General features: G+C 42.9%; 1 protein-coding gene and 1 long non-coding RNA gene across 8 annotated transcripts in view; one reads left to right on the plus strand and one right to left on the minus strand.

The window, feature by feature from the left end:
* The window catches only part of nav2a (neuron navigator 2a), a 982,776-nt gene that overhangs the window by 358,452 nt on the left and 596,599 nt on the right, over positions 1–27,725 (minus strand). For all 5 annotated transcript variants that reach the window (XM_073049760.1, XM_073049759.1, XM_073049758.1 and 2 more), the window contains exon 3: positions 18,908–18,960. In XM_073049760.1, coding sequence (XP_072905861.1) covers positions 18,908–18,960 — 53 coding nt within the window. The remainder of the gene's footprint in view (positions 1–18,907; positions 18,961–27,725) is intronic.
* LOC140729690 (uncharacterized) overlaps positions 1–27,725 on the plus strand; it is a 259,922-nt gene that overhangs the window by 224,705 nt on the left and 7,492 nt on the right. The window contains exons 3-4 of one of the 3 annotated variants that reach the window (XR_012099399.1): positions 1,920–2,003; positions 13,570–13,698. This is a non-coding gene — a long non-coding RNA (uncharacterized lncRNA). The remainder of the gene's footprint in view (positions 1–1,919; positions 2,004–13,569; positions 13,699–27,725) is intronic. The other 2 variants (XR_012099398.1, XR_012099400.1) reach the window with 2 other exon arrangements.

A 27,725-nucleotide genomic window follows, 5' to 3' on the forward strand; every position in this document is an offset into this window, starting at 1 on the left:
AAAACAGAAAGCATAATGATGATCATAAAAAAGAACGACTGTGCTAAGAATAAAAATTTCAAAGTTAAATTCTAAATACAATATTCAACTTCAACCTCTGGAGAAAATTGGCATTTCTATCAACCAAACTTTTCCTTTCCCCTTCTGAGTCTGAAAGTCTCATTTCAAAGTTCAAAGTAAAGTTATTATAGAATATTAGAATCTATGAAAAACTACACACAAATACTGCCAAGCCAGCAAAGGGCATAAGACAAACTGTTGAAATACAACAATAATAATAATTATAACAATAAGGGCTACGGTGGGAAACTTTGTCACATGGTGTGAGCAGTATCATCTGCAGCTTAATGTGAAAAAGACTAAGGAGCTGGTGGTGGACCTGAGGAGGGCTAAGGCACCGGTGACCCCTGTTTCCATCCAAAGGGTCAGTGTGGACATGGTGGAGGATTATAAGCACCTAGGGATATGAATTGACAATGAACTGGCCTGGTCAAAGAACACTGAGGCTATCTACAAGAAGGGTCAGAGCCGTCTCTATTTCCTGAGGAGACTGAGGTCCTTTAACATCTGCCGGACGATGCTGAGGATGTTCTACGAGTCTGTGGTGGCCAGTGCTATCATGTTTGCTGTTGTGTGCTGGGGCAACAGGCTGAGGGTAGCAGACACCAACAGAATCAACAAACTCATTTGCAAGGCCAGTGATGTTGTGGGGGTGGAACTGGACTCTCTGACGGTGGTGTCTTAAAAGAGGATGCTGTCCAAGTTGCATGCCATCTTGGACAATGACTCCCATCCACTCCATAATGTACTGGTTAGGCACAGGAGTACATTCAGCCAGAGACTCATTCCACCGAGATGCAACACTGAGCGTCATAGGAAGTCATTCCTGCCTGTGGCCATCAAACTTTACAACTCCTCCCTCGGAGTGTCAGACACTCTGAGCCAATTGGCTGGTCCTGGACTTATTTCCACTTGGCATAAATACTTACTATCATTTAATTATTTCTGGTTTTAATTTGCTATATTTCTACTCTATTCCTGGTTGGTGCAGCTGTAATGAAACCCAATTTCCCTCGGGATCGATAACGCATGTCTGTCTGTCGGTAGTAATAATAATGATAATAATAATAAGGCATTTTCCAAGGTGACTGTCTAAGTTCACTATAGTTCTAACTAGTTATAAACCTGCTCTCTAGCTTACTTTATACTTGGGGTCATTGTCTTGCTGGAAAACAAATCCTCTCCCAAGTCGCAGTTCTCTTGCAGACTGCATCGGGTTTTCCTCCAGGATTTCCCTGTATTTTGGAGCATTCATTTTACCCTCTACCTTCACAAGCTTTCCAGGGATTGCTGCAGTGAAGCATCCCCACAGCGTAATCCAGCCACCACCATGCTTCACGGTAGGGTTGGTGTGTTTATGATGAAGGGTGGTGTTTGGCTTATGCCAAAAATAGCATTTAGTCTGATAGCCAGAAAGGTCAATTTTAGTTTCATCAGACCATAGAACCGTCTTCCAGCTGACTTCAGAGACTCCCAAGTGCCTTCTGGCAAACTCTAGCTGAGATTTCATGTGAATTTGATTCAACAGTGGCTTTCTCCTTGCCACTCTCCCATAAAGCTGCAACTGGTGAAGCACCCGGGCAACAGTTGTTGTATGTACAGTCTCTCCCAGCTTACCCACTGAAGCTTGTAATTCCTCCAGAGTTGTCGTAGGTCTCTCAGTGGCCTCTCTAACAAGTCCCCTTCTTGCAAGGCCACTCGGTTTTTGAGTATGGCCTGGTCTAGGCAGATTTACTGCTGTGCCATATTCTTACCATTACTTGATAATTGTCTTAACTGTACTCCAGGGGATATCCAGTGACTTTGAATTTTTTTCTGTATCCATTCCTGACTTGAACTTTTCAATAACCTTTCTGCAGAGTTGCTTGGAGTGTTCTTTTGTCTTCATGGTGCAGTTTTTGCCAGGATACTGACTCACCAATAGTTGGACCTTCCAGATACAGGTATATTTTTACTACAACCAATTGAAACACCTTGACTACACACGATGATCTCCATTTAACTAATTATGTGACTTCTAAAACCAATTGACTGCACCAGTGATGATTTGGTGTGTCATATTACAGGGGAGTGAATATTTACGCAATCAATTATTTTGTGTTTTATATACATAAATAATTTAGATCACTCTGTAGAGATCATTTTTCACTTTGACATGAAAAAGTCTTTCTGTTGATCAGTGTCAAAAAAGCCAGATTAAATCCACTGTGATTCAATTTTGTAAAACAATAAAACATGAAAGCTTCCAAAGGGGGTGAATTCTTTTTATAGGTACTGTACATCTTCAGAAAGCCACAATACTAAACACCACTGGAATAGTCCGAAAGTTCCTAGCAATTGAGGATTAAGTGTGCTTGGCTATGCCTGCACATTAGGTTTTACCAGCTTCACCTGAAAAAATGTTTTTAATAATAATAATACTAAATAAGTAAATAAGTACTTCCTAAGAAGGTTGGCGTCATTCAATGTCTGTAGTGAGATGCTGAAGATGTTCTATAGGTCAGTTGTGGAGAGCGCCCTCTTCTTTGTGGTGGCGTGTTGGGGAGGAAGCATTAAGAAGAGGGACGCCTCACGTCTTAATAAGCTGGTAAGGAAGGCGGGCTCTGTCGTGGGCAAAGTACTGGAGAGTTTAACATCGGTAGCTGAGCGAAGGGCGCTGAGTAGGCTACGGTCAATTATGGATAACTCTGAACATCCTCTACATAGCACCATCCAGAGACAGAGAAGCAGTTTCAGCGACAGGTTACTATCGATGCAATGCTCCTCAGACAGGATGAAGAGGTCAATACTCCCCAATGCCATTAGGCTTTACAATTCTACCGCCAGGACTTAAGAACTTTTAAAAAGCTATTATTAATGCTTTTTGAGACGGTGATTTAGATGCATATCATATTTTTTTTTACTGAGTTAAGTATTGTATGTAATTAGTTTTGCTACAACAAGTGTATGGGACATTGGAAAAAAAGTTGAATTTCCCCATGGGGATGAATAAAGTATTTATCTATCTATCTATCAATATTACTGAGAACATGAGTTGTAGGATCCATGAAAGTGAGTCCATAGGTTGTGTTCAGCGATCAGTTCAATGGTGAGGTGGCTTAAGTTCTCCGGGCTCATTGAGGAATTGGATGGTTAGAGCCCAAGGCTCCCGAACCTTCTTCTCAATGGTAGCAGTGAGAAAAGAGCATGGCCTGGATGGCGGTGGTCCTTGAAGAAGGGTGCTGATTTTATCTTCACAATCTATTATTTGCAAAGCAAAAGGTTCAGAAGGAAGCTTCACTGCATATCCGGGAATAATCCGACACTTGTTTATTTACACTGGTCTTCAAAAGCTCTCAAATTTTATAATACTAAAATTATTCTGAAGCAAATAGTGTCTAATCAACATTGATAAATTAGTCTCTCTTGCAAACGTCAGCGGAAACTAAGAGGTGACATTATTTGTGCTTGAGGGACATACAAATCCTTAATAAACAAATTGTAAAAACACCAACTGTCTAACTGTGGCTGAGTAACTTAACTATGACCAACAACTCTTTACTCTTCTATAAATAGCCCTCTATTGGTGCTATTTGAATTCAAGCAGAATTACAAAACTGACAGAAAAGCAGTTGTACAAATAACTTCTATATCAAATATCAGGAGCTAATGAGTCAATTAGGTGGCAGCACAAGCTATTTTAGTGAGAAACAAAATAGCAAAGCTTCATTGCCCCAGACTTTAATTTATTTTAATGTTTTCGGAAGGTTTGAGTAAAATTTGTCAATGTTAATCCCATGAAATCCCTTCACATACTTTTCCCACAACAGTGCATCTTAAAAATACTTTGAAAGTGTGGTTATTTTATTACATTTCATAGATGTGTCACAGAGCAGAAGGCAGCCCTTTGGCACATTGAGTTTATGCCAGCTTCTATCAGAAACAATTTGGCAGGCTGTAACTTTCCTCAAGTAACTCAGAGTTCAGAGTGTTGACCAAATAAGGAGCTCACAAACCATATATTTTTATACATCTATCCAAGGCTTTTTCTTCAAAAATAAACATTCTCATAGGGACATTGTATTGTTGTGCTCCATCACTTTATCAATGATTGAGATCCCTGGGGAAGTACGGCATAGTTTCAACTCAACTTCCCATTCCCACACAGACCTGAATGACTTTGCCCTTCTCCACCACCATACTGGAGCAAACTCAGACTCAAAGAACACACAGCTCATGTTCTGCTTGGGTAACCGACGATCTAATGGCACGAACATCACATCTTCCAAAATCAGTCAACCTCCACCCCATGTGACCATATGACATTGGGGCAGAATTAGGCCATTTGGCCCATTGAGTCTGCTCTGCCATTCCGTCATGGCTGATTTATTATCCCTCTCAACCCCATTCTCCTGCCTCCTCCCCAATATCATTGGTACCTTTGCTAATCAAGAACCTATCAACCTCCGCTTTAAGTATACCCAATGATTTGGCCTCCGCAGCCATCAAGTTCCACAGATTCACCACACTCTGGCTACAGAATTCCCTCTTCCTCAATGTTGTAATGAGGCATCCTAGTATTGAAGCTATGCCCTCTGGTCCTAGACACCCTCATTAAACAAAACACACACTCTCCATGTCCACTCTATCTTGGCCTTTCAATATTCAACAAGTTTCAATTAGATCCTCCCTCATTCATCTAATCTCCAGCACAAAAAGCAACCATGATCCTTTACTATTCCAACCAGTTCACCTAGGTTCCCACAGCCTCTGTTCACCTTTCCCATTTTCATTTACTTATCAGCAGCACACCAGTGCATCTGGGGTTCTTCTCTCCACTTCCTATTGCCTCACCCATAAGGCTTCTATATGCTCATCATTATTCTCTTATCTGGTTCCACTTATCACCATCCAACCACTGCCTTCCTGTGTCATCCCTCCCTCTGCACATTGGCTAACTTTTCCCTGTGCCTCCATCCTGATGCAAGGTCACAACCCGAAACTCCAACCACTCCTTCGCTTTCACCACTTCAACCTGACCCAAGGAGCTCTGAGCTCCCCCAGCAGTTTGCCTTTTGCTCCAAATTCCAGTATCTGCCATCCTTGGTCTCTATAATTAATCCACTGACGGTCCGAGTAAGGGAAGTCGACTTATGAAACACTTTAGTTTTGGAATCTTTGCTGGAATTCAAACAGATTGCAGACTGGGTGAACAGTTGCCAAAGTTAATGTGGGCTCCAACTCCACAGAAAATCAAAGAAAAGCCATTATAACATTCAAAAACACTCACAGAAACATGGCATAAGGAATGCAGATGTTCATGCATTCTAATCAGTTCACCAGCTCTGCCTGCATTTTGACATAAAAATTCTTTAATCTCTCTCACATTTAGAAATAGAGTGTGAAGTAGTCCCTCCTGACCCTTCGGTTTGCAGTGCCAGCCAAACAATGATTTAACCCTAGCCTAATAACGGACAACTTACAATGGCCAATTAACCCACTCTGAAGGCAAGGCAGACTACGTGGACTTCAGCAAGGTACTTGACGAGGCCCCGCATGGGAGGTTAGTCAAGAAGGTTCAGTCGCTCGGCATTCAAGATGAGGTAGTAAATTGGATTAGATATTGGCTTTGTGGGAGAAGCCACAGAGTGGTAGTACTCTCCAGTCCCTCTCTGACTGGAGGACAGTGATTAGTGGAATCGGTGCTGGTTCTGTTGTTGTCTGTCATCTGTTATGGTCTGGATGATAATGTGGTTAACTGGATCAGCAAATTTTCGAATAACACCAAGTTTGGTAGTGCAGTGGACAGCGGGGAAGACTATCAGAGCTTGCAGGGGGATCTGCATCAGCTGGAAAAATGGACTGAAAATGGCAGATGGAATTTAATGCAGACAAGTGCAAGGTGTTGAACTTCGGACGACCAACCAGGGGAGGTCCAACACAGTGAACAGTAGAGCACTGAGGAGTGTGGTAGAACAAAGTGATCTGGGAATACAGGTCCATAATTCAGTGAAGGTGGCAGCATAGGTAGATAGGATCTTAAACAAAGATTATTGGCACATTGGCCTTCATAAATCAAAGTACTGAGTAAAGGAGATAGGATGTTATGTTGAAGATGTATTAGAGGCGTAATTTGGAATATTGTGTGCAGTTTTGGTCACGTACCTACAGGAAGGATATAAAGAAGTTTGAAAGAGTACAGGTTACACTTACAAGGGTGTTACTGGGACTGGAGGATCTGAGTTATAAGGAAAGATCGAACAGGTCAGGACTTTATTTCTTGGAACTTCGAAGATTGAGGGGAGATTTGAGAGTGGTATACAAAATTATGAGTAGTATAGATAGGGTAAATGCACTGAGGTTGGGGGAGACTACAACTGGAGGTCATGAGTTAAGGGCGAAAGGTGAAAAGTTTAAGGGGAACACGAGAGGGAACATCTACAGTCAGTGGGTGGTGAGAGCGTGGAATGAGTTGCCAGCACAAGTGGTGCATGCGAACTCGATTTTGACACTTAAGGGGAAGTTTGGACAGGGACATGGATGGTAGGAGCAGAATGGGCTATGGTTCCGGTGCTGGTCGATGGGAGTAGGCACATTAAATGGTTCGGTTTGGACTAGATGGGCTGAAGAGCCTCTTTCTGTGCTGTACTTTTTATGACTCTATTGTCGCTATGATGTCATTAACTGGTACATCTTTGGACACGCTGGCAGCCAAGATTTCTCTGAAACAATCTCCTCTGGTATAAGAGCAAAGTTACTGGACTAATAATCCAGAAACTCAGCCATTCAAATTTCATCGGCAGTCGTGGAATTTAAATTCAGTTAATAAACCCAAAACTATTCATCAGTAATGATGACCACAATACTATTGGATTTTCATTAAATCTATCTCCTTCAAGGGAGGAAATCTGCCATCCTTACCTGGTCTGACCTACATGTAAATCCCATCCACCAATACGGTTGACTCTCCACTGTCCTCCGAAATGATCCATCCAGGGAGCCTCTCAGTTCGAGGACAATTAGAGAGGCTAGAAATGCTGAGCTCACAGCAGTGACCGGATCCCAAATTGTGAATTCAACAAAAACTTGGAAACACTATTATAAAAATCCCCAAGGCACACTGCTCAGCCGTTAAATCCACTATTTCGTAAATATTCCTTCTTTAATTCTTGACAAACAAGTGTTGTAATTTCTTCCAGTCATTTCTCACTTTTTGATTTGTCGTCTCGTATTCTTCACATTCTACCAACTCTCTAATTATGAACACTTTTCCAGGCCGGCGACACAGTCAAACTCGTTCCTTGTGTATTCTGCATCCTCTGATTTAAACACTGATACACTGAGTTTTATTTTCATTTGATCTTCAATTACTCTTTTTCTTCCTTGTACATTTCCTCACTCTTAGATTTATGGAGAGGTCATAAATCCCAATAATGTGGATATTTTACCTCGACTGGTGTAGCCAACCTTGAGCTCGAGTTACAGTCTGGTATAGCAATATGTGTGCAGTAACTCAACATTAAGGAAGCCCTATGATTCCTATTTATGGTACATTTGCACAACATTAATTGCTAAATTGACAGGGCCTAGTGTCAAGTGCAAGGGAAAAGAAACTGGCAAGTATTTTTAAACGTTGCCCATCTCTGCCTACAACTCATTAACATTTCTATTGTGTCAAAAATGCTTTTCAAAGCATTTCCTCAACCAGCAGACAATGGTCGCATAGTGTAATTAATACAGAAACATTCATTTAAAGCTTACTAAAAGGGTGTTGTGAATAATAGTGATTAGTCAAACGTACCGACACTGCATCCAGGAAGGATGAGTCAGCTACACAGTGCATGTGGAAGACTAGAATACTCTGCTAATATTTGATAAGAATTAGGTAAAATGTTCCCCAGTTGCACATGAACAGCTGTTAGCAAAAACATTACAGGAAGCAAAAACTTTTATGCAAGATTGTTTTAAGTCAAGTACTTCATCATGCACATAGCAATCAAGGGGCTTTTAAGCAAAGTATATGCATGCCCTCTTCTCATTGTTACTGTCAGGAAGTAGGTACAGAAGCCTGAAGGCACACACTCAGCGACTGAGGAACAGCTTCTTCCCCTCTACCATCCGATTTCTAAACGGACGTTGAACCCATTGGCACTACCTCACTACTTTTTTATTTTTGTTTTTTGCACTACTTATTTTGATTTAACTTTTTAATATACATACACACACTTACTGTAAATCGGGTTTTTAAAAAATATTTATCATGTATTGCATTGTAAATTTCGCAACGTTTGCCGGTGATACTAAACCTGATTCTGATTCTGGCAAGACATCCAAGTCAAAGAGAAAAACACATTTTCTTTGCAAAGCAACTGCAAAAAGCCCTGGATTCTAATTCAGTTTAAAGAGCTTGTCTGTTCAAATAAGCACGACTACAGGTATTAAATTTCAGAAAATCTAGTTATAGACAGTTAATCAAAACGACTCTATTTGCAACTGCCACCCATGTTAAAACCAAACCACCGCTAACAACATTTGCTCCTTTTAAGGAAATTGTCTCAAGATGTAGGTATAATGAACTGGTCATTTGCAACCTGGAATCTGACAGTTAAATGTGTTTGGCAGAAGTACCTAGTGAGGTTCTGAATGACAAACAAATCAATGGATCTGTCAGAGTAACAGAGAAAATTAAGTGCCCAATAGAACATCTCAAAAAGGTTAGTGCATGTATTGTTGATATTGGCTGAGCTTGATTTTAGAGTAGACTCAGCTGAGTTTACAACGAGCTAGAAACCATTGAAAAAGATCAGAGATGAGAGAGACACAAAATGCTGGAGATATTCAGCAAATCAGGCAATATTTGCCTGAGGAGAATAAAGAGTCCACACTTCAGGCCTAGAACTTTCATCTGGACTGGAAACGAAGGAAGCAGAAGCCAGAATGAGAAGGTTCCTTTCTAATCCTGATGACATTACTCGGCTCAAAGAGTCAACTGTTTATTGCCCTTCATAGATGCTGCTTGACTTGCTGAGTTCCTCTAACATTTGTAACTACTGATCGTGAGAAATACTTTGGACTCTTCTTCCATCTTCAGGTGTAGGTAGGCCTCAGCTAAATCCACTTTGCTGAAGAGTTTCTCTCCAGAAAATTTGCAAAGATATCCTCTGTCCTGGACAGAGGGTATTGATCTACTTTCAGTACTGGGTTGACAGTGACATTAAAATCACTACAGATCCTGACACACGCATCGTCTTGGCTATTGGGACCACTGGTGTTGTTCATGAGCTCCACTCAAACTTGGAAAGAATTCCTTCAGCCTCCATGTGATATAGCTCAGTGGCTGCTTTATCAAGGAACAGAAAAGCTTCGCAAAATTGTAGTGTGGCATTTCATTTAACACTATTTTACCCTTGATGTGTTTGAGCTTTCCAGTACCATCCTTGAAACTGCTGTGGCATCTCCAGTACCTTTTTTGATACACTTTCAGTTGACTCTATTGCAGGGGATGTAGCATGTAAATGGCAGATGGATCTCCAATCAGGTTCTAGTGTGGTGCCATAAGTCCTTACTGTGCTGCTGTTCACGGCCCTCGGGGGGGACCCGATGCCCTGTTGCGGGTGTCATAACTCGTCGGAGGTAAGACGCTGATCTCGGCACTGGTGTCGACCAAAAAACGGCATCCCGACCTCTTGTCCCACACATACAGGAGGCTATCCCGATGGCCAGCCGCCGTAGCCATCAGCGGTGGCCGGCCCTGGCGTTTCCCGGGAACTTGCAGGGCGGGCTACAGCGGTGGGCTTCTGCGCCCCACCGCTGGTGGTAGAAGCACCATTGTTCGTTGGGCTCCTCACCCCTGCCTCTGGGGTTAGCGGGCTCTGTGGCCAGGCCTGGTCTGGTTTGCTGCTGGGAGCGTGGCCTGGTGATTTGTGCGACGGACGCCCCACTCTCCTTCTTGGCTTTCCACAGCAAGTCCGCCCGGGCTGCCACCTTCCGGGGGTCGCTGAAATCCACGTCGGACAGCAGCAGGAGTATGTCCTCGGGCAGCTGCTCCAGGAATGCCTGCTCAAACATGAGGCAGGGCTTGTGTCCGCCGGCCAGAGACAACATCTCATTCATTAAAGCCAATGGAGGTCTGTCCCCCAAACCATCCAGGTGCAGTAAACGGGCAGCCCGCTCGCGCCGTGAGAGTCCGAAAGTCCTTATGAGTAGGGCTTTGAAGTCCGTGTATTTGCCGTCCTCCGGGGGTGACTGTATGAACTCCTCAACCTGGGTGGCTGTCTCCTGGTCGAGGGAGCTCACCACGTAGTAGTAACGTGTGTCCTCTGAGGTTATCTGCCGAACGTGGAATTGGGCTTCTGCTTGCTGGAACCATAGGTGAGGTCGCAGCGTCCAGAAGCTTGGCAGTTTCAACGAAACCGCATGAACAGATGCGGCGTCGTTCATCTCCGGTCCAAATATCGTTTGGACCGTCGGGGTCACCAATTGTAGTGGTGTGCTACACGCAGCGCTAAAATAACGACACGGAGTCGTTAAACTACAGTTAAAGAAGATTTTATTCGAACTTCACAGCCTCGCTTTTAAAGCCTCCCTGATCCCGCCCTCCCCGGGCGCGGATGCTGTAGGGGGCACGTACTCACAGTCCCGTGCGAGCTTTTCCCTTTGTTGGTGAAGCAGACCTGGCGCCCTTTTGGGACTGGCCTTTGTGCCCGCGCGCTGGCTATTTGTGAGCCGGTTTGAGTGCGCTAGGAAGTGGGTCGCCACAGTGTGGCATTTCATTTAACACTATTTTACCCTTGATGTGTTTGAGCTTTCCAGTACCATCCTTGAAACTGCTGTGGCATCTCCAGTACCTTTTTTGATTCACTTTCAGTTGACTCTATTGCAGGGGATGTAGCATGTAAATGGCAGATGGATCTCCAATCAGGTACTAGTTGTCTCAGCCAATCACAGTCCCACAATGCTGGCCCTCCTGTTTTTAACCACATACAAGCCCACTGTGCCTTGCTGGTTGATGTATTTCACTGTTACAAATGTCATTCCCGCAGGAGTTATCCATTATCTAGTATAAGTTCTTAATTAGACATCTGTAGGGTTCAGTTCACTGAAATGCTGTTCAAACTTATTTTGTGGAATGGTTGAAAGAGTCAAACCAGTGTCCAATGCTTTTTTAATTAACGCCGTTCACTTCTGATGTAAGCGATGTTACTTATCTATTTTTAGTCTTCACAATGCAAATCTCAAGGATACCCAGTGCTGTGTCACTCTCATCATTATCAGATTTTTCATCAGTTGTTTTCAGATTAGTGGCCTTTTTGAAAATGCAACTTCACTTTTTATCTTTTTCTCTTCACTCTGCCGTCCATTTATTTTTGTCTGCCTGACATGCTCTTTCTATGTGTCCTACTTTGCAACATTTTCTGCAAGATTCACTTTTAAACCTGCATTGGTCTGGTGTTTGGGAGATTCTGCCATTATCAGAATTTGTTTGGCCAGGCACTCATTCCTGACTGCAACTCAACTGCGCCTGTCTGCTGTTTCCATTTATACAGCTATTTCAACTTGCTCTTTTAAGTGTGAGTCGTGCTTCAGTTAAGAGATGTTTTTGAATGCTGTCTTGTAAGATTCCACAAACTAAATGATCTCTCAGTGCATCATTAAGCCATGCACTGAACCGATAATGCTCAGACAACCTCTTCAATCCAGTCACACAAGCTGAAATGGACTCCACTTCCGTTTGATACCACTTATGAAGCTTAAAGTGTTCTGCAATCAAAAGTGGTTTCAGTTCTAAATGTTGCTGCATTGCGTTCATAACATCAGCAAAACTAATTTCAGCTGGTTTGGTTGGAACAGTCAAACTTCTAAGCAAAACATATGCTTTTCCACTAATTGCACTTAGCAGCACTGGCACCCATTTCTCATCAGCTATTTCATTTGCGTTAAAATATTGCTCAATTCGTTCAGTGTACATGATCCAGTTATCTGATGTGCAATCAAGCATGCCTATCTTTTTGATGCAGCTAGCCATTTCTGCTTTTTTAATGTATTATTATCACCAGTTTAATATATTAAACAGTTCAATATATTACTATTAAACTCGATTGTCTCTTTCTCCCCTTCTGAAGAAAAAATGTGATGTGTTTTTTTTTAAAACTTGAACGTCTCGCTACACTTCAACAGATAGGCATTCCTCTCAGATTCATTTTAAAACTTACTCATCACCACTGTTATGTTCCATTACTCCAAAACACAACACTAATTGAAAGAAAAACATGGAAACCTGGGATAACATATATGCTTAGTTTCTCTTTTAGTGAGACATGCAAATATGATATGATGGCATAATGACGTACGCCATTACTCCTTACATATAGGCAGTTACGAATTAAGTAAATAAATAAAGAATACTTAATCAAATAACATATTTACAATATTACTCAAATATTAAACTTTCCAGTCCCGATGAAGTGTCTCGGCCTGAAATGCTGACTGTTTATTCTTCATCGACAATGCTGCTTGACCAGCTGAGTTCTTCCAGCATTCTCTGTGTGTTACTCTGGATTTCCAGCATCTGCAGAATTTTCTTGTGTCACATGCAGCCTACTCTGAGGTCTCTGGTGGAGGATCATGAATGAGTATTCACAGCATAGAGGGAGGTCACCAGAACCACCACGGCCACTCACGCCAAAGATAAACTGACGTGCTTAATCCTAGTCCACACTTCTTGAATACCAACAATGTAGCTAAGAAAGACTGGAGAGAAAACTAGGGAGCATGGTAGCATAGTGGTTAGCACAATGCACAACAGTACCAGTCATTGGTTTCAAATCCCACAGCTGCCCGTAAGGAGTGTATAGGTTCTCCCCGTGACCATTTGAGTTTCCTCCGGGTGCCCTGCTTTCCTCCCACAGTCCAAAGACAAACCAGATATTAGGTTATTGGTCATTGTAAATTGTTCCATGGTTAAGGTAGGGTTAAAATAGGGGAATTGCTGGCGGTGCAGCTCAAAGGGCTGGAAGAGCCTATTTTGCGCTGTATCTCTAAACAAATAAATACTGTAAAATAAAATAGGAAGTGTTGACAAAGGAATCCATTGCCCAGCAAAGATGTGCAGCTTGTATCTACCTTCTCCACAGCCTACAATCTGCTTTAAACCTTTTAGTTCAGACCAGGAGTTCTCAATCCTTTTTTATGCCATGGATCTCTACCATTAACCAAGGGGTCCATGGACCCCAGGTTGGGAACCCCTGCTTTAGACAGTTCTTTGACCACAGAATATTGCTTCCTGCTTTAAAAATCGAAGACACTGCAGTTGTAAATCAAAAATCGAACCAGAAAATCCTGGAAATAGTCCACCTCTATGGAAAGAGAAACAGGTCCCATTTCAGGAGGACGACTCTTTGTCAAAAGTGAGAAAGAGAGAAAATCATTTTTTTTAAATTTCCAGTCGGTGGGATGGAGAGTGACGTCTCTGATAGGATTAAACATTTTGTCTATGTTCTGCTGTTGATGTTCTCACTCTCTTCTATCAAGCAGGTTATCAAGCAGTTTTGCCCCATGGTCTATCTGGTTTTACCCTCCCAAAGAGAAATGTGGTTAGTGCTGGAAAATGATGCTGTGGCATGGATCCTGATGAATGACAATGCAGACTTAAAGGACCAGGTAACCTACTCCTATTTCAAAGCTCAAAGTAATTTATTATGAAAGTAATATACATCACCATACACAACCTCCACTGGTTTTCTTCTGGGCAATCATATTAAATACAAGAAACACAATAGAATCGCGTGTAAGCAGCCCACAACACATCACCGTAGTTGACCAGTGCCATCTTGGACATATATTCTTATGAAAGATCTAAACGTCTTGAAATGTTTGACAAATAAAAAGAACAGACATCAAAACTCCAGTGGGGAACTGCATAACCAGCAGAGTAGGAGAAACTCCAATGTATGGCTTTATTGTGGGAGTGTTTTTACAGTGTGGGATATTATTTAAGAAACAGCTGCTTACAGGAACCCTTAGGTCAGCGCTGTTGGTTTTGAAGATAGCTGCGAACGAAGTACATGGCTAATTAAATTGAAAATATTCTGCAAAGTCTGCATTGTTTCACTTGGAAGGAGAGTTTGGGGACCGAATAGCAGGAAGGGAGGAGGGAACTGCAAGAGGCTGCAGTGAGTTGCAGATTCCAGCACAGGCACAACTCTCACCACCACTCGGTGCAGTACAGCAGCTCCCAATCACTACGGAACGACCAAAATATTCAGCCATTGGAAACAGCCAAATTGTGCAGTCATGCTCTTCCATGAGGAGTTCTAAGTAACAATTAGGGGCAGGAGTCTGGGTGAAATCATCACCCTTCTCTATTCCATGAATATTGGGATCCCCTTTATCAGTTGGTTGTGAGAATGGCCTGAGGACCACACCGAACTCACTTCTACACTCATGCAGCATGAATAGAAATTGCAATCACATACAAACACGTTATCTGAATTTAAACACTTCCCTTCTTCCTTACGACTCACTTCTCAAATATATCTGGCTAACAACTTGGATGCAGTTAGCAGATAAGTTGATCTCTTGGGATGTGGGCTGGTAGGTTGCTTATCGAAGAACAAAAATATCCAACAATCCTGTGCTGAGAAGATCTACTAAAGTGCGTTGAAGATTGGAGAACTTCAGCTAGGCTGAATTGTTTTCTCTGGAAGAGAGGAGTCTGAGGGGACATTTGATCAGAAGTGAAGATATGGAAGCATTAGAGGGCAGCTTGGGAAAAGTTGTTTCACTTTGAGAATGGGTGACATCTGGAGCTCATGGTCTTCAAATGTGGTTGGTTGAGAATCCCTTCCTCACACTTAAAATAACAGTTTGAATAATTTATATGCCAAAACCTACAAGGTTTGATTTAAGCATCAGTTTACTCATCTGCATGGGCATGAAGGATCAGCTGTGCTAAAAGGTTCCACAGTTACATGGAAAGGCAGCTTCAAAATGAAATCCAATCCATTTTCAAGGAAGGCCAAAGGGAAGGTCATGGAAGGACCATGGGAGGTGTCATGGGGTTACACAGCACTTAAACAGGCCCTTTGGCCTACCAGAACCAAGATGAACTGTGACCAACTGCTTAAGTGTCCAACAATAATCAGCCAGCACTGATGGATTCCAGTTGCCCTGATACCATTCCTCCAGGACCACAAGATGAAACCTTTCACAATGCTCGTCACTGACTGCGCCGAGATTTGCAGGGAAGGAGTCTTAATGGGAATGCAACAAATGTGAGCAACCCAGGCTTTGTCTTGGTCACCAATGTTACACCCAAAGTAGAGCTCATAGGCCTTCTTAACAAGAGGAGTCATGCTCTGTCTTTGAGATTTAGTGTATGCTCTCCGCAAGTATTGCGACTGTTGCAACAGTGGCGACACATCTTGCCATCACAAATACTCCTGAAAGCACAATTACTTTATTATAATTAGTATACACTACAGTATATGCTATGCATGTAGAGCACACACATCGACATGATCGCAAACCGATATACACATAAACTCAATGCACAGAAGGGTGTGTGAGTGATGTTTTTATATCCTTTCTAAATCCTGTCCTGCCAGGCAGCATTCACTCTGCCTAAGCATGCCCAGTCATGCCTGGACACGATAGAAAACTTTCCAGCTGACATTTGGGCAACATTTTAACTGACTTGAAATATAGGCAATCACAAAAAAAATGGTGCATGCTAAGGATATTGCATGGCACTTTTCATGATCAGTAGCCCAAACTCCTTAAGGTGCAACCAAAGGAAATCATGAAACAAAATCATTGTCATTCAGTGAAATTGACATAAGCACCCCTTACAGAGAGAAGGCTTGGAAATCTTGTACACTTTGACTTGAAAAACCTTCAGCCCCAGTGAATAAGATTCAAGCCCAATGAATGATTGGGAATGAAGTTGAGGATGAAGAACTGTTCCTGGATGGGCAGACCTCAAAGCAAAACTCAAAACTGGAAGTTAGGTTGAAGCTCTGAAACCATATTAAAGGTGGATGTATTTTTATTTGGACATATTTTGCAAGGATATATGGCCTTCTGCACCCTTAATTGTTGAGATTAATTGATGGCATGGGGTTGGGGCTGTACGGTAGCATAGCGGTTAGTGCAACGTTTTAAAGCGCCAGTGACCCGGGTTCAATTCCCATCACTGTCTATCAGGAATATGTACACTTTCCCCGTGACTTCCTCCCACATCCCGAAGACGTACGGGTTAGTAGGGTAGTTGGTCACGTGCGTGTAATTGGGCGGCCCGGGCTCATTGGGCTTGAAGGGTCTGTTATTGTGCTGTATCTCTAAATAAAATAAATCATATAAAGCCAAAATTTCAGCTGCATAGTGAAATGCACGTTAGTTTGTCTATATTGTCTATATAGTGTAATTATTGTAAATCATTAGAATTAAACATTTATTGATCTGAACAGAGGGTGATTTTGAGTGAAGTTTACACATCTCCAGAGTCTGCACTAGATTTAATGAAAACTAGGAGAGATGGAAAGCTACACACACACAAAGTGCTGGAGGAACTTGGCAGGTCAGTGGTCGCATGACCAGGACTTGTGATCTGCACCGGCTGCTCATATGTCCATCCACCACCTGCTTCCATGGCTTCACGTGACCCTAATCGGGGGGCTAAGCAGGTGCTACACCTTGCCCAAGAGTGACCTGCAGGCTCGCGGAGGAAAGGAGTGCCTCACACCTCCTCTGGTAGAAACACATCTCCACCCCACCACCCAAAAATAGTTTTATAACAGCAGGATAAAGCTGTATATCAGCGATTCAGGAGCAGCTTCTTTCCCTCTGCCATACTCATCATGTATTGTTACTGCAAAGTTAACACACTTGACGATGTATGCCAGTGATATTAAACCTGATTCTGAATCTGGTGATAAACGATTTCAGGATTCTGTATCTTTTTGCTCGTCAGAAGGAAGGAAAAGACAGAATACCCAGGGTGACAGGGGTCTTTTATCACACTGGCTGCTTTACTGAGGCAGCAAGAAGTGTAGACAGACCCCGCAGAGGGGAGGCTGGTTTCCGTCTAGTGCTGAACTCTGTCCACAGCTCTCTGCAGATTCAGGTAGAGCACTTGCCATACCATCTAAATAGGATGCCTTCTGTGGTGCATCTACAAAAAAGATGAGCGTAGTGGGGACGTGCCAAATTTCTTTAGCCTCCCGAGGAAGTAGAGGCGCTGGTGCGCTTTCTTGGTCATCTAAAAAATTCACAGGCATAGATATCCTAAGCCTGGAAAGCTGTATTAAACGAGTGGCATTGGTTTCTATAAGGATCAAATGGCGCAAAGCTTTTTGGCATACTAAGACCAGTGCTGTGTGCAATGAAAACTGTCTTATTCAATTCGTAAGTTCAAAGACCTTTCCTCTTGTTTGTCCACTTAGAGCAAGATAAAAGGTTGGCAGAATATTGTGGGCCTAAAGTGTGTTGTGATGTACTATGGTCTATATTCTAAACTCATTTGGTTTATCAGTATTACTTAGAGGAAGAAATCTGTTCACCGATTCTTAACTGCTTTCTGAAACAAGTTTAAAGGGAAGTGCTGACCTTGCCGGCAATATTCCCACATATAATGTAAAGAGGGAGAAGGATCTCCTTGCACCTATGTTACCACACACAGAAAATCACTGGATTTGTGCAGGGGACAGGCTCGGAGGAAGCCTCTAGCTTTTATTTAAAGAAAAGGACATACAGAGTATATGCCGTACACTTGTTCAGGATAGCTCAACAGTATTCTTCTATGCCTTAGTCAAAGTTCAAAGTAAATTTATTATCAGAGTACATATATAATGTATCATCATATACTAGCCAGAGATTCATTTTCTTGTGGGCATTCCCAGTAGAAAAAAAATAGAATCAATGAAAAACTACACAGAAAGATTGACAAACAATATGCAAAAGACAAACTGTGCAAATAAGAATAATAATAAATAAACAAACAAGTAAATAATGCTTAGTCCAGACCAGCTTCAGTTAAAAACTTACCTGCTCCAAACAGCTATCCTCTGTTTATGCTGATTACAAGAAGATCACCCAGGTCACAGTGCAGAAGTGAATTAATAGTGACGATCTCTTCAGCTAAAGAGGACTGCATACCTCCATCCAGTAACAGAGATTGGGGATTTAACTGTTAGGCTTGCTATGCTTCCTCACAGAATTTCCCCACTGGAACCTCCAAGTTTCCCCCTTTGCTTATTTATACATTCGCCATCTATCCAGGCATGTGAGCATGACAGTCATTTATTTCTTACTCTTTGAGTCAGCTCATCAGTCATCTCATCTCTGACTCTCCAACTAACTTTAAGTTGATTTTCCATTCTTGTCTCAGCCATAGCAATTCTAAATGGGGATCAGGAGTTGATTATTTTCTCAGTTATAAAACTTTAAATTCCATTGGTACTTTTGTTTTACCTCAGCCACTAATCATTAGAATGCAAACCCAAATTAGAAAATATAAAGATCATTCTGAAATATGGATCAATCAAACAAAAAATAGTTTGTGTACATTAATACAACAAAGGGAATATTAGTATTCTTGAAATTTTCACAACAAGAGTTCCACAGCTATTCATTGAATAATAATCTTGACAGGCCTAATGTTTTATTCTGTCTGAAATATTTCTCACATGATAATCCAAACAAATGATGAACTAGGTTGTTTTATTTGGATTAAAATACCTCAATTCACCAATTTTGACTCATGCTGGATTACTTGAAAACCTATTACAGTCAAACTGTTCTGAAAATAAACCTTTCTAAAATAAGAGACCAATGTCTGAAAGGCAAGAGGAAAAGAAAACGGGCCACTTACCATCTGTGATCGATTCTTCGGACAGCCATTGATATCTTCAATCTTTTCATTCGCTGAAATATAAAGAAAATAACCCTTGTAGCATATTCAATGCAAATAACTTGAGTTTATTAACGACAAGCAGTCTGAGGTAATGGCTGAGTAAAAATTGTTGGTAATGGATCGAGCACCAAGTAACTGTAACAAGGCAGCGAACACTCATCAGGAATATGCACAACTTTCTGCTGGGTAGTGCCTACCCACCCCACAGCAGCTGAGGAGCAAGGTCATCCTCTAAAAGCAGACAAGTGTATGACAGCCTTTAACCCTTTCTGTGCCCATTTCTATACAACTCTTTCTGCACTGCCAGCTGACAAGAACCCCACTGGTAGTGGGTCAAGCTTGCTATGATGACATGGGCAGCATAAGGTTTCATAAACACTGTAGGAAGCATCAGATTCAGGTTTAATATCAAGTCAAGTCACTTTTTATTATCATTTCGACCATAACTGCTGGTACAGTACACAGTAAAAACGAGAAGTTTTTCAGGACCATAGTGCTACATGAAACAATCCAAAAACTACACTGAACTACGTAAAACAACACAAAGAACTACACTAGTCTACAGACCTACCCAGAACTGCATAAAGTGCACAAAACAGTTCAGGCATTACAATAAATAATAAACAACACAATAGGCACAGTAGAGGGCAGTAAGTTGGTATCAGTCCAGACTCTGGGTATTGAGGAGTCTGAAGGCTTGGGGGAAGAAACTGTTACATAGTCTGGTCGTGAGAGCCCGAATGCTTCGGTGCCTTTTCCCAGATGGCAGGAGGGAGAAAAGTTTGTATGAGGGGTATGTGGGGTCCTTCATAATGCTGTTTGCTTTGCGGATGCAGCGTGTGATGTAAATGTCTGTAATGGTGGGAAGAGCTGACCTCACTATCCGCTGCAGGGTCTTGCGATCGGAGATGGTGCAATTCCCAAACTAGGCAGTGATGCAGCTGCTCAGGATACTCTCAATACAACCCCTGTAGAATGTGATGAGGATGGGGGGTGGAGATGGACTTTCCTCAGCCTTCACAGAAAGTAGAGACACTGCTGGGCTTTCTTTGCTATGGAGCTTGTGTTGAGGGACTAGGTGAGATTCTCCGCCAGGTGAACACCAAGAAATTTGGTGCTCTTAACGATCTCTACCGAGGAGCCATCGATGTTCAGCGGGGAGTGGTCTCCTGAAGTCAACAACCATCTCTTTTGTTTTGTTCACATACAGAGACAGGTTGATGGCTCTGCACCAGTCCATTAGCTGCTGAACCTCCTCTCTGTAAGCTGACTCGTCGTTCTTGCTGATGAGACCTACCATGGTTGTGTCATCGGCGAACTTGATGATATGGTTCGAGCTGTGTGTTGCAGCACAGTCGTGGGTCAGCAGAGTGAATGGCAGTGGACTGAACACACAGCCCTGGGGGGGCCCCGTGCTCAGTGTGATGGTGTTGGAGGTGCTGCCTCTGATCCGGACTGACAGAGGTCTCCCAGTCAGGAAGTCTAGGATCCAGTTGCAGAGGGAGGTGTTCAGGCCCAGTAGGCTCAGCTTTCCAATCAGTTTCTGAGGAATAATTGTGTTGAATGCTGAACTGAAGCACTGGCTTATGTCGTGAAATTTGTTAACTTTACTGCTGCAGTACAATGAAATACATGATAAATAAATATAAGGAAAAACTGAATTACATTAGATATATACACAAGTTAAAATAAGTAGTGCAAAAAATACAGAAATAAAATGTAGTGAGGTAGTGCTCATGGGTTTAATGTCCACTTAGACATTAGATGGCAGAGGGGAAGAAGCCATTCCTGAATCGTTGAGTGTGTGCCTTCAGGCTTCTGTACCTTCTCCCCAACAGTATCAATGAGAAGAGGGCATATCCCAAGTGGTGGTGGTGGGGGGGGGGGTGGAGGGGTCCTTAATATGGATGTCGTCTTTCTAAAACACCGCTCCCAAGGCACAAAGAGGGCTCAGGTGGAAATAACATGAACCGTCAGTGTAGTTAGCTGCTGGAGTTACAGGACGCTGTTTGTCTCTTGCTGTTGTCCTTTCCGATCCTAACCTGCTGCCAATTATTAAACCATTGCCAAGGACTATTTGGATTGACAGCCCTTTCCAAATGATGTTGTCACTTGCCTACACATAATGGCACAGTCCCAAGATGATGAATGGTGAGAAGTACGGCAGACACAATCTCAGAGGCTTTAGACCACCTGGACAACACAAACACCTACGTCAGAGTACTGTTCATAAACTATAGCTCAGCTTTTAATACCATCATTCCCGCTATCCTGATTGAGAAGTTGCAGAACCTGGGCCTCTGTACATCCCTCTGCAATTGGATCCTCGACTTCCTAACTGGAAGACCATAATCTGTGAGGATTGGTGATAACATCCCCTCCTCGCTGATGATCAACACTGGTGTACCTCAGGGGTGTGTGCTTAGTGCACTGCTCTACTCTCTCCATACCCATGACTGCGTGGCTAGACAGAGCTCAAATACCATCTATAAATTTGCTGACGATACAACCATTGTTGGTAGAATCTCAGGCGGTGATGAGAAGGTGTACAGGAGTGAGATATGCCAACTAGTGGAGTGGCGCCACAGCAACAACCTGGCACTCAACGTCAGTAAGACGAAAGAGCTGACTGTGGACTTCAGGAATGGTAAGACGAAAGAACACATACCAATCCTCCTAGAGGGATCAGAAGTGGAGATGCAGTTATAAAGAAGGCAAGACAGTGACTATACATACTTCATTAGGAATTACAAGAGGTTTGGCATGTCAACAAATACACTCAAAAACTCTATAGATGTACCATGGAGAGCATTCTGAGAGGCTGCATCACTGTCTGGTTTGGCGGGGGGGGGGGGGGGGGCTACTTCACAGGACCAGAAGAAACTACAGAGGGTTGTAAATCTAGTCAGCTCCATCTTCGGCACTAGCCTACAAAGTACCCAGGACATCTTCAGAGTCTCAGAAAGGCAGCGTCCATTATTAAGGACCTCCAGCACCAAGAGCATGCCCTTTTCTCACTGTTACCATCAGGTAGGAGGTACAGAAGCCTGAAGGCACACACTCAGCGATTCAGGAACAGCTTCTTCCCTTCTGCCATCTGATTCCTAAATGGACATTGAGCCCTTGGACACTACCTCACTTTTTTAAACATATAGTATTTCTGTTTTTTGCACATTTAAAAAAATCTATTTAATATACATATACTATAATTGATTTACTTATTTATTCATTATTATTTTTTTCTCTCCTATGTTTTGTATTGCATTGAACTGCTGCTGCGAATTTAACAAATTTACGTCACCTGCAGGTGATAATAAACCGGATTCTGATTCTTCTTCTTTGATAATAATTGACTTTGAACTTTAAAGCTTCATCTGCAACCCTGGAGCTTTCTATGACCCCCATGCTCCTCCAACTTCTGCCTCATGCACATTCCTAACCTTCATTCCTCCAACACCAGTGACTCCCTAAGCAGAGTCCAGGAATTCCCTTCCAAAAAGTTTGCATCACTCCTTTTTGCCTTTACAGCGAAATTTAAAATGTCCCTTTAGAATGGAGATGAAGAGGAACTTCTTCAGTCAGAGGGAAGTGAATCTACAGAATTCATTGCCACAGATGGCTGTGGAGGTCAAGTCATTAGGTATATTTAAAAAGGAGATTGATAGGTTCTTGATCCATCAGGGTGTCAAAGGTTACAGACAGAAGGCAGGAGAATGGGGTTGAGAAGCCATTATTGAATGAGCAGACTCATTGGGTTAAATGCCCTCATTCTGCTCCTATGTCTTTTGGTCTTATTTCTTTCTGACCATGGTTTCAGTCATCTCTTTCAATATCAGAGAGTCATACAATATGGAAACAGACCCTTTGGCCCAACCAAGGCCCACAGTTCCCAATTAGCTAGCATAGCGCAACTGATAGGGGTTCAATTCCTGCCACTGTCTCTGAGGAGCTGCATGTTCTCCCTGTGTTTCCTCCGGAAGTAGTATGGGTTAGCAAGTTGTGGGCATGCTATGTTGGCACTGGAAGCATGGTGGCACTTGTAGGCTGTCCCAGCACATCCTTGACTGTGTTGGTCATTGACGCAAATGACACATTTCACTCTGCTTCCAGGTACATATTAAACTAATCTTTCTTTCTAAACTTGCTCGATTTGCCTGCATTTGGCTGATATCTCTCTGAAGCCTTTCTGTCACTTCACTTGGTAATTCTCCTTTGAAGTGCCTCAGGAAGTTTAAAAGGATTATTCTTGCAGACACAGCGACTTAATTGATTTCAAATATTACTTTCTAGCTTCACACCTCTCCCACTGGTTGTGAAGGACACAAATGGAAAAATACAGTGGATCTCAATGGAGACAATTGCCATCTGAATTCAATAAAATGATCAGACCGTAAGACCATTAGACATAGGAGCAGAATTAGGCCATTTGACCCAGAGAATTTTCACCACCACTCCATCATGGCTAATTTATTATCCCACCCCCATTCTTCTGCCTTCTCCCTGTAACCTTTGATGCCCTGATTAATCAATAATCTTATCAATCTCTGCCTGAAATATACCCAATGACATGGCCTGCACAGCTATCTGTGGCAATGAGTCCACAGATTCACTACCCTCTGGCTAAGGGGCCCAAAACTGCTGACAATACTCTGAGCTTTGCCTTATGAAGCCTCAGCATTTCATCCTTGCTTTTGTATTCTTGTCCTCTTGAAATAACTGCGAGCACTGCATTTGCCTTCCTCACTACTGACTCAATCTACAAGGTAACCATGAGGCTATCCTTCCTGAGGACTCCGAATTTCCTTTGCACCTCAGATTTTTTAAGTTCCTTCCCATTTAGAAAGTAGTCTGTGTCTTTACTCCTTCTTCCAAAGTGCATGACCATTCACTTCCATACACTATATTGCACCCGTCACCTCTTTGCCCATTCTCCCAATCTGTCTAAAGTCCATCTGCGGACACCCTACTTCCTCATCACTCTCCTCCACCTATCTTCACATTGTCCATAAACATGGGCACAAAGCCACCAATACCTTCATCCAAATTATTGGTATATAATATGAAAAGAAAGGGTCCCAACACCAATCCCAGTGAAACACCACCAGTCACCACCGGCAGACCACATCTGTATCAATGAAAATACTAACAACTGCAGATGCTAGAAATATGAAATAAAAAGTAACTGCTGGAAACAATCGATATCTGCGGAAAGAGGAACAGGAGTTGTACAACACAGGAAGGGTGTCTTTGGACTCTCACATCCTTGCCAATCATTTTCCTCACTCGTCCCATCTACCCACATTAGGACCATATCCTTCTCTGCTTTTTCTGTTTACCAGTAAGTGTCTATCGAAAAAGGGAAAAGATGAGAAAGCTATGCTGGTGATAAGGAGAGAAAGCGGACTTTTAAAGGTGTAGCATTAAGAAGTATTCTGTATATCCTGACTCAGCTTGAGATGGCATTCAGAGTTTAGTGGCTGGTTAAGGCACAGGGCTAAAAGCTTCAATACCCAGAGTTTGTTGATGTTCAGAGAGGGTGAATGATGACATCAAGAGTGGTGAGAACTTACAGCTAATAATGCCACCAAAACTGTCTCAAAAGACAAATGGGAAAAAAGAAGATTGTTCTTCAGGTCCAACGTATAATTCTCCGTAACTTCCGCCACCTCCAACGGGATCCCACTACCCAGCACATCTTTCCCTCCTCCCCTTTCTGCTTTCTGCAGGGATCGCTCCCTACGTGACTCCCTTGTCCACTCATCCCCCCCCCCCCCCATCCCTTCCCACCGATCTCCCTCCTGGCACTTATCCTTGTAAACGGAACAAGTGCTACACCTGCCCTTACACTCCCTCCCTCACCACCATTCAGGGCCCCAGACAGTCCTTCCACGTGAGGCGACACTTCACTTGTGAGTTGGCTGGTGTGGTATACTGGGTCCGGTGCTCCCGGTGTGGCCTTTTATATATTGGCGAGACCCGACGCAGACTGGGAGACCGTTTCGCTGAACACCTACGCTTGGTCTGCCAGAGAAAGCAGGACCTCCCAGTGGCCACACATTTTAATTCCACATCCCATTCCCATTCTGATATGTCTATCCATGGCCTCCTCTATGGTCAAAATGAATCCAAACTCAGGTTGGAGGAACAACACCTTATATACTGGCTGGGTAGCCTCCAACCTGATGGCATGAACATTGACTTCTCTAACTTCCGTTAATGCCCCTCCTCCCCTTCTTACCCCATCCCTGACATATTTAGTTGTTTGCCTGTTCTCCATCTCCCTCTGGTGCTTACTCCCCCTCCCCCTTTCTTCCTCCCAAGGCCTCCCGTCCCATGATCCTTTCCCTTCTCCAGCTCTGTAACACTTTCGCCAATCACCTTTCCAGCTCTTAGCTTCATCCCACCCCCTCCGGTCTTCTCCTATCATTTCGCATTTCCCCCTCCCCCCACTACTTTCAAATCTCTTACTATCTTTCCTTTCAGTTAGTCCTGACGAAGGGTCTCGGCCCAAAACGTCGACAGCGCTTCTCCTTATAGATGCTGCCTGGCCTGCTGCGTTCCACCAGCATTTTGTGTGTGGTGTTTGAATTTCCAGCATCTGCAGATTTCCTCGTGTTTGTTCTTCAGCCTTCCAGTTTGGATATAATATGAACATAGAACAATATTGTAGGAGCCATGTAGCTATTTTCTGTTGTGTGTTTTACGGGTTGCAGTAATTTGTTTTCTGGATCGGGGCGCAGTTGAAGCAAATGACTGTAGTCACGTATTCACACTTTGTTTCCGTTAGTTTAACTTAGTCGTAGGGAGTAAGCCAGGGATGATATTTGTTTGTTGACCACTAATTACGTTTAATTATGCTAATTTTAACACTAATTACTCTTATTCCATTACATTGCTAATTTAGTTTTGATAAGATCGTTCGTCTCTGCTGGTTTCATGATAAAGGATTGAGAGTACTTTTTCTGACTTGGAACTCAGTATTTGGAAGTGTACATTATACATGGAGTGTCAACACCCGTCCTCAACCTCTCAGCATTTTGGTTTGTTTTCGAGTAACTGCTACAAATATGATGTGTCTCATGCTGCAGGATTTTTGAAAGCAATATTCAACTCAGCCATTATACTATTCATGATGTGTCATCAGTTGCATTTTTTCATAATGACAGGAGCATTATACCTTTCAACACATTACACATGCAATGCTTAATACAAAAGTAAAATTCATTTCCTGCTTTCTCTTCTTTTCTGTTCTCTCACCCTGTCTGTGTCACTCTCTCTGCTTTCACCTTACACCCATTTGATCTTTCTTTCTTCAGATGGCTGAAGCCCAAACCCAACTCTCATGCTGACTCATCTGTCTGGCTGCACATCAATTTTATCTCCTTTTTTTCCCACAAGTTTCCCTGTAGATCTCTTTACTAGTGTCACATATTACCTTACTGATGCATTTTACAGGTGTCAGCTGTGCGTTAGTACAGCATCCTTGCCTCTTGAGTCATAAAACATGTGGTTTCAAGTCTCAAGTGACTCTAGAAAAACAATCTTGAGTTACATCGCAGTGAAGGAATGCTACACTGTCAGAGGTGCTGCCCTTCAGCATTAAACAGGACCTTGAGTCGCTTTGTTGGCCATCTTCGCTCTATCCGCCACAACAAGCGCGATTTCCCAGTGGCCATCCATTTTAATTCCCATTCTGATGCATCTGTCCATGGCCTCCTCTGCTGCCAGAATGAGGCCAATCTCACTTTGGAGAAACAACACCTCATAGTCTGCTTGGATAGCCTCCAATCTGAACATCAACTTCTGGTAATTTCTTGCCCCTCCCCTTCGGTCCTTTTCCATTCCCCACTCTGGATCTCCTCCCTCCCCTTCCTTTTTCCTTCCCTTCCTATCACGTCACTCTGCAATTTTCCCCTCTTCATTCCCTTTCTCCCATGGTCTACTCTCCTCTGTCAAATTCCTTCTTCCTCAGCCCATTCCCCTCTTCCACCTATCACCTCCAACCTTTTCACTTCATCCCCTTCCCCCTCACCTGGCTTCACCTATTACCTGCTAGCTTGTGCTCCTTTCCCTCCCCTCCTCCTTCTTATTCTGTCTTCTTCCCCCTTTCTAGTCCTGATGGAGGGTCTCAGCCCAAAACATCAACTGTTTATTCCTCTCCATAGACGCTGCCTGAGTTGCTGAGTTCCGGCAGCATTTTGTGTGTTGCCCTTGGTCAGGTGGATGTGAAAGACCTCAGCAACCCCCACTTCCCAATGCTCATCACTCAGCCAACTGTATTAAAATATACCATTTGGTCACTAAAGTTTGTTGGAACAAATAATCTGCTGCATTTCCTGAAAAACTCACATCAGCAGAGTACTCAAGAAGACATGAAAGTGACATCATTATTGCAAGTTGTTCTTTTGGGGTGTGAATTGTTGAAAGGGCCAGGTTGAAAACCTTGTGTATATCAGTGGACTCTGGCTTCAAGAGTTTTAGCACTTCAGGTGCTGTTTATGCAAAGTAGGCGTGCACCGTCTGTGTTTCCTGCAAGTGGTTCCATCTCTTCTCACATCCTAAAGATCTGCTGGCAGGTATACTGGCTGCTGGAAATTGGGTACTTTTTTTTGCCCAAGTGTAGGTTAGTGGCAAAGATATTCAAATGGGAGTTCCTGGACATGATTGAGAGAAATATCACAGCTGGCGGAAGGAATTAAGAAGAGATGGAAAGGGATTATTTTGCTTCATTCCGTGACAGCTGGCATAGACTCAACAGGCCAAATAGCCTCTTTCT

The sequence above is a fragment of the Hemitrygon akajei genome, chromosome 6, assembly GCF_048418815.1.
Source record: "Hemitrygon akajei chromosome 6, sHemAka1.3, whole genome shotgun sequence".
Lineage (NCBI taxonomy): Eukaryota > Metazoa > Chordata > Chondrichthyes > Myliobatiformes > Dasyatidae > Hemitrygon > Hemitrygon akajei.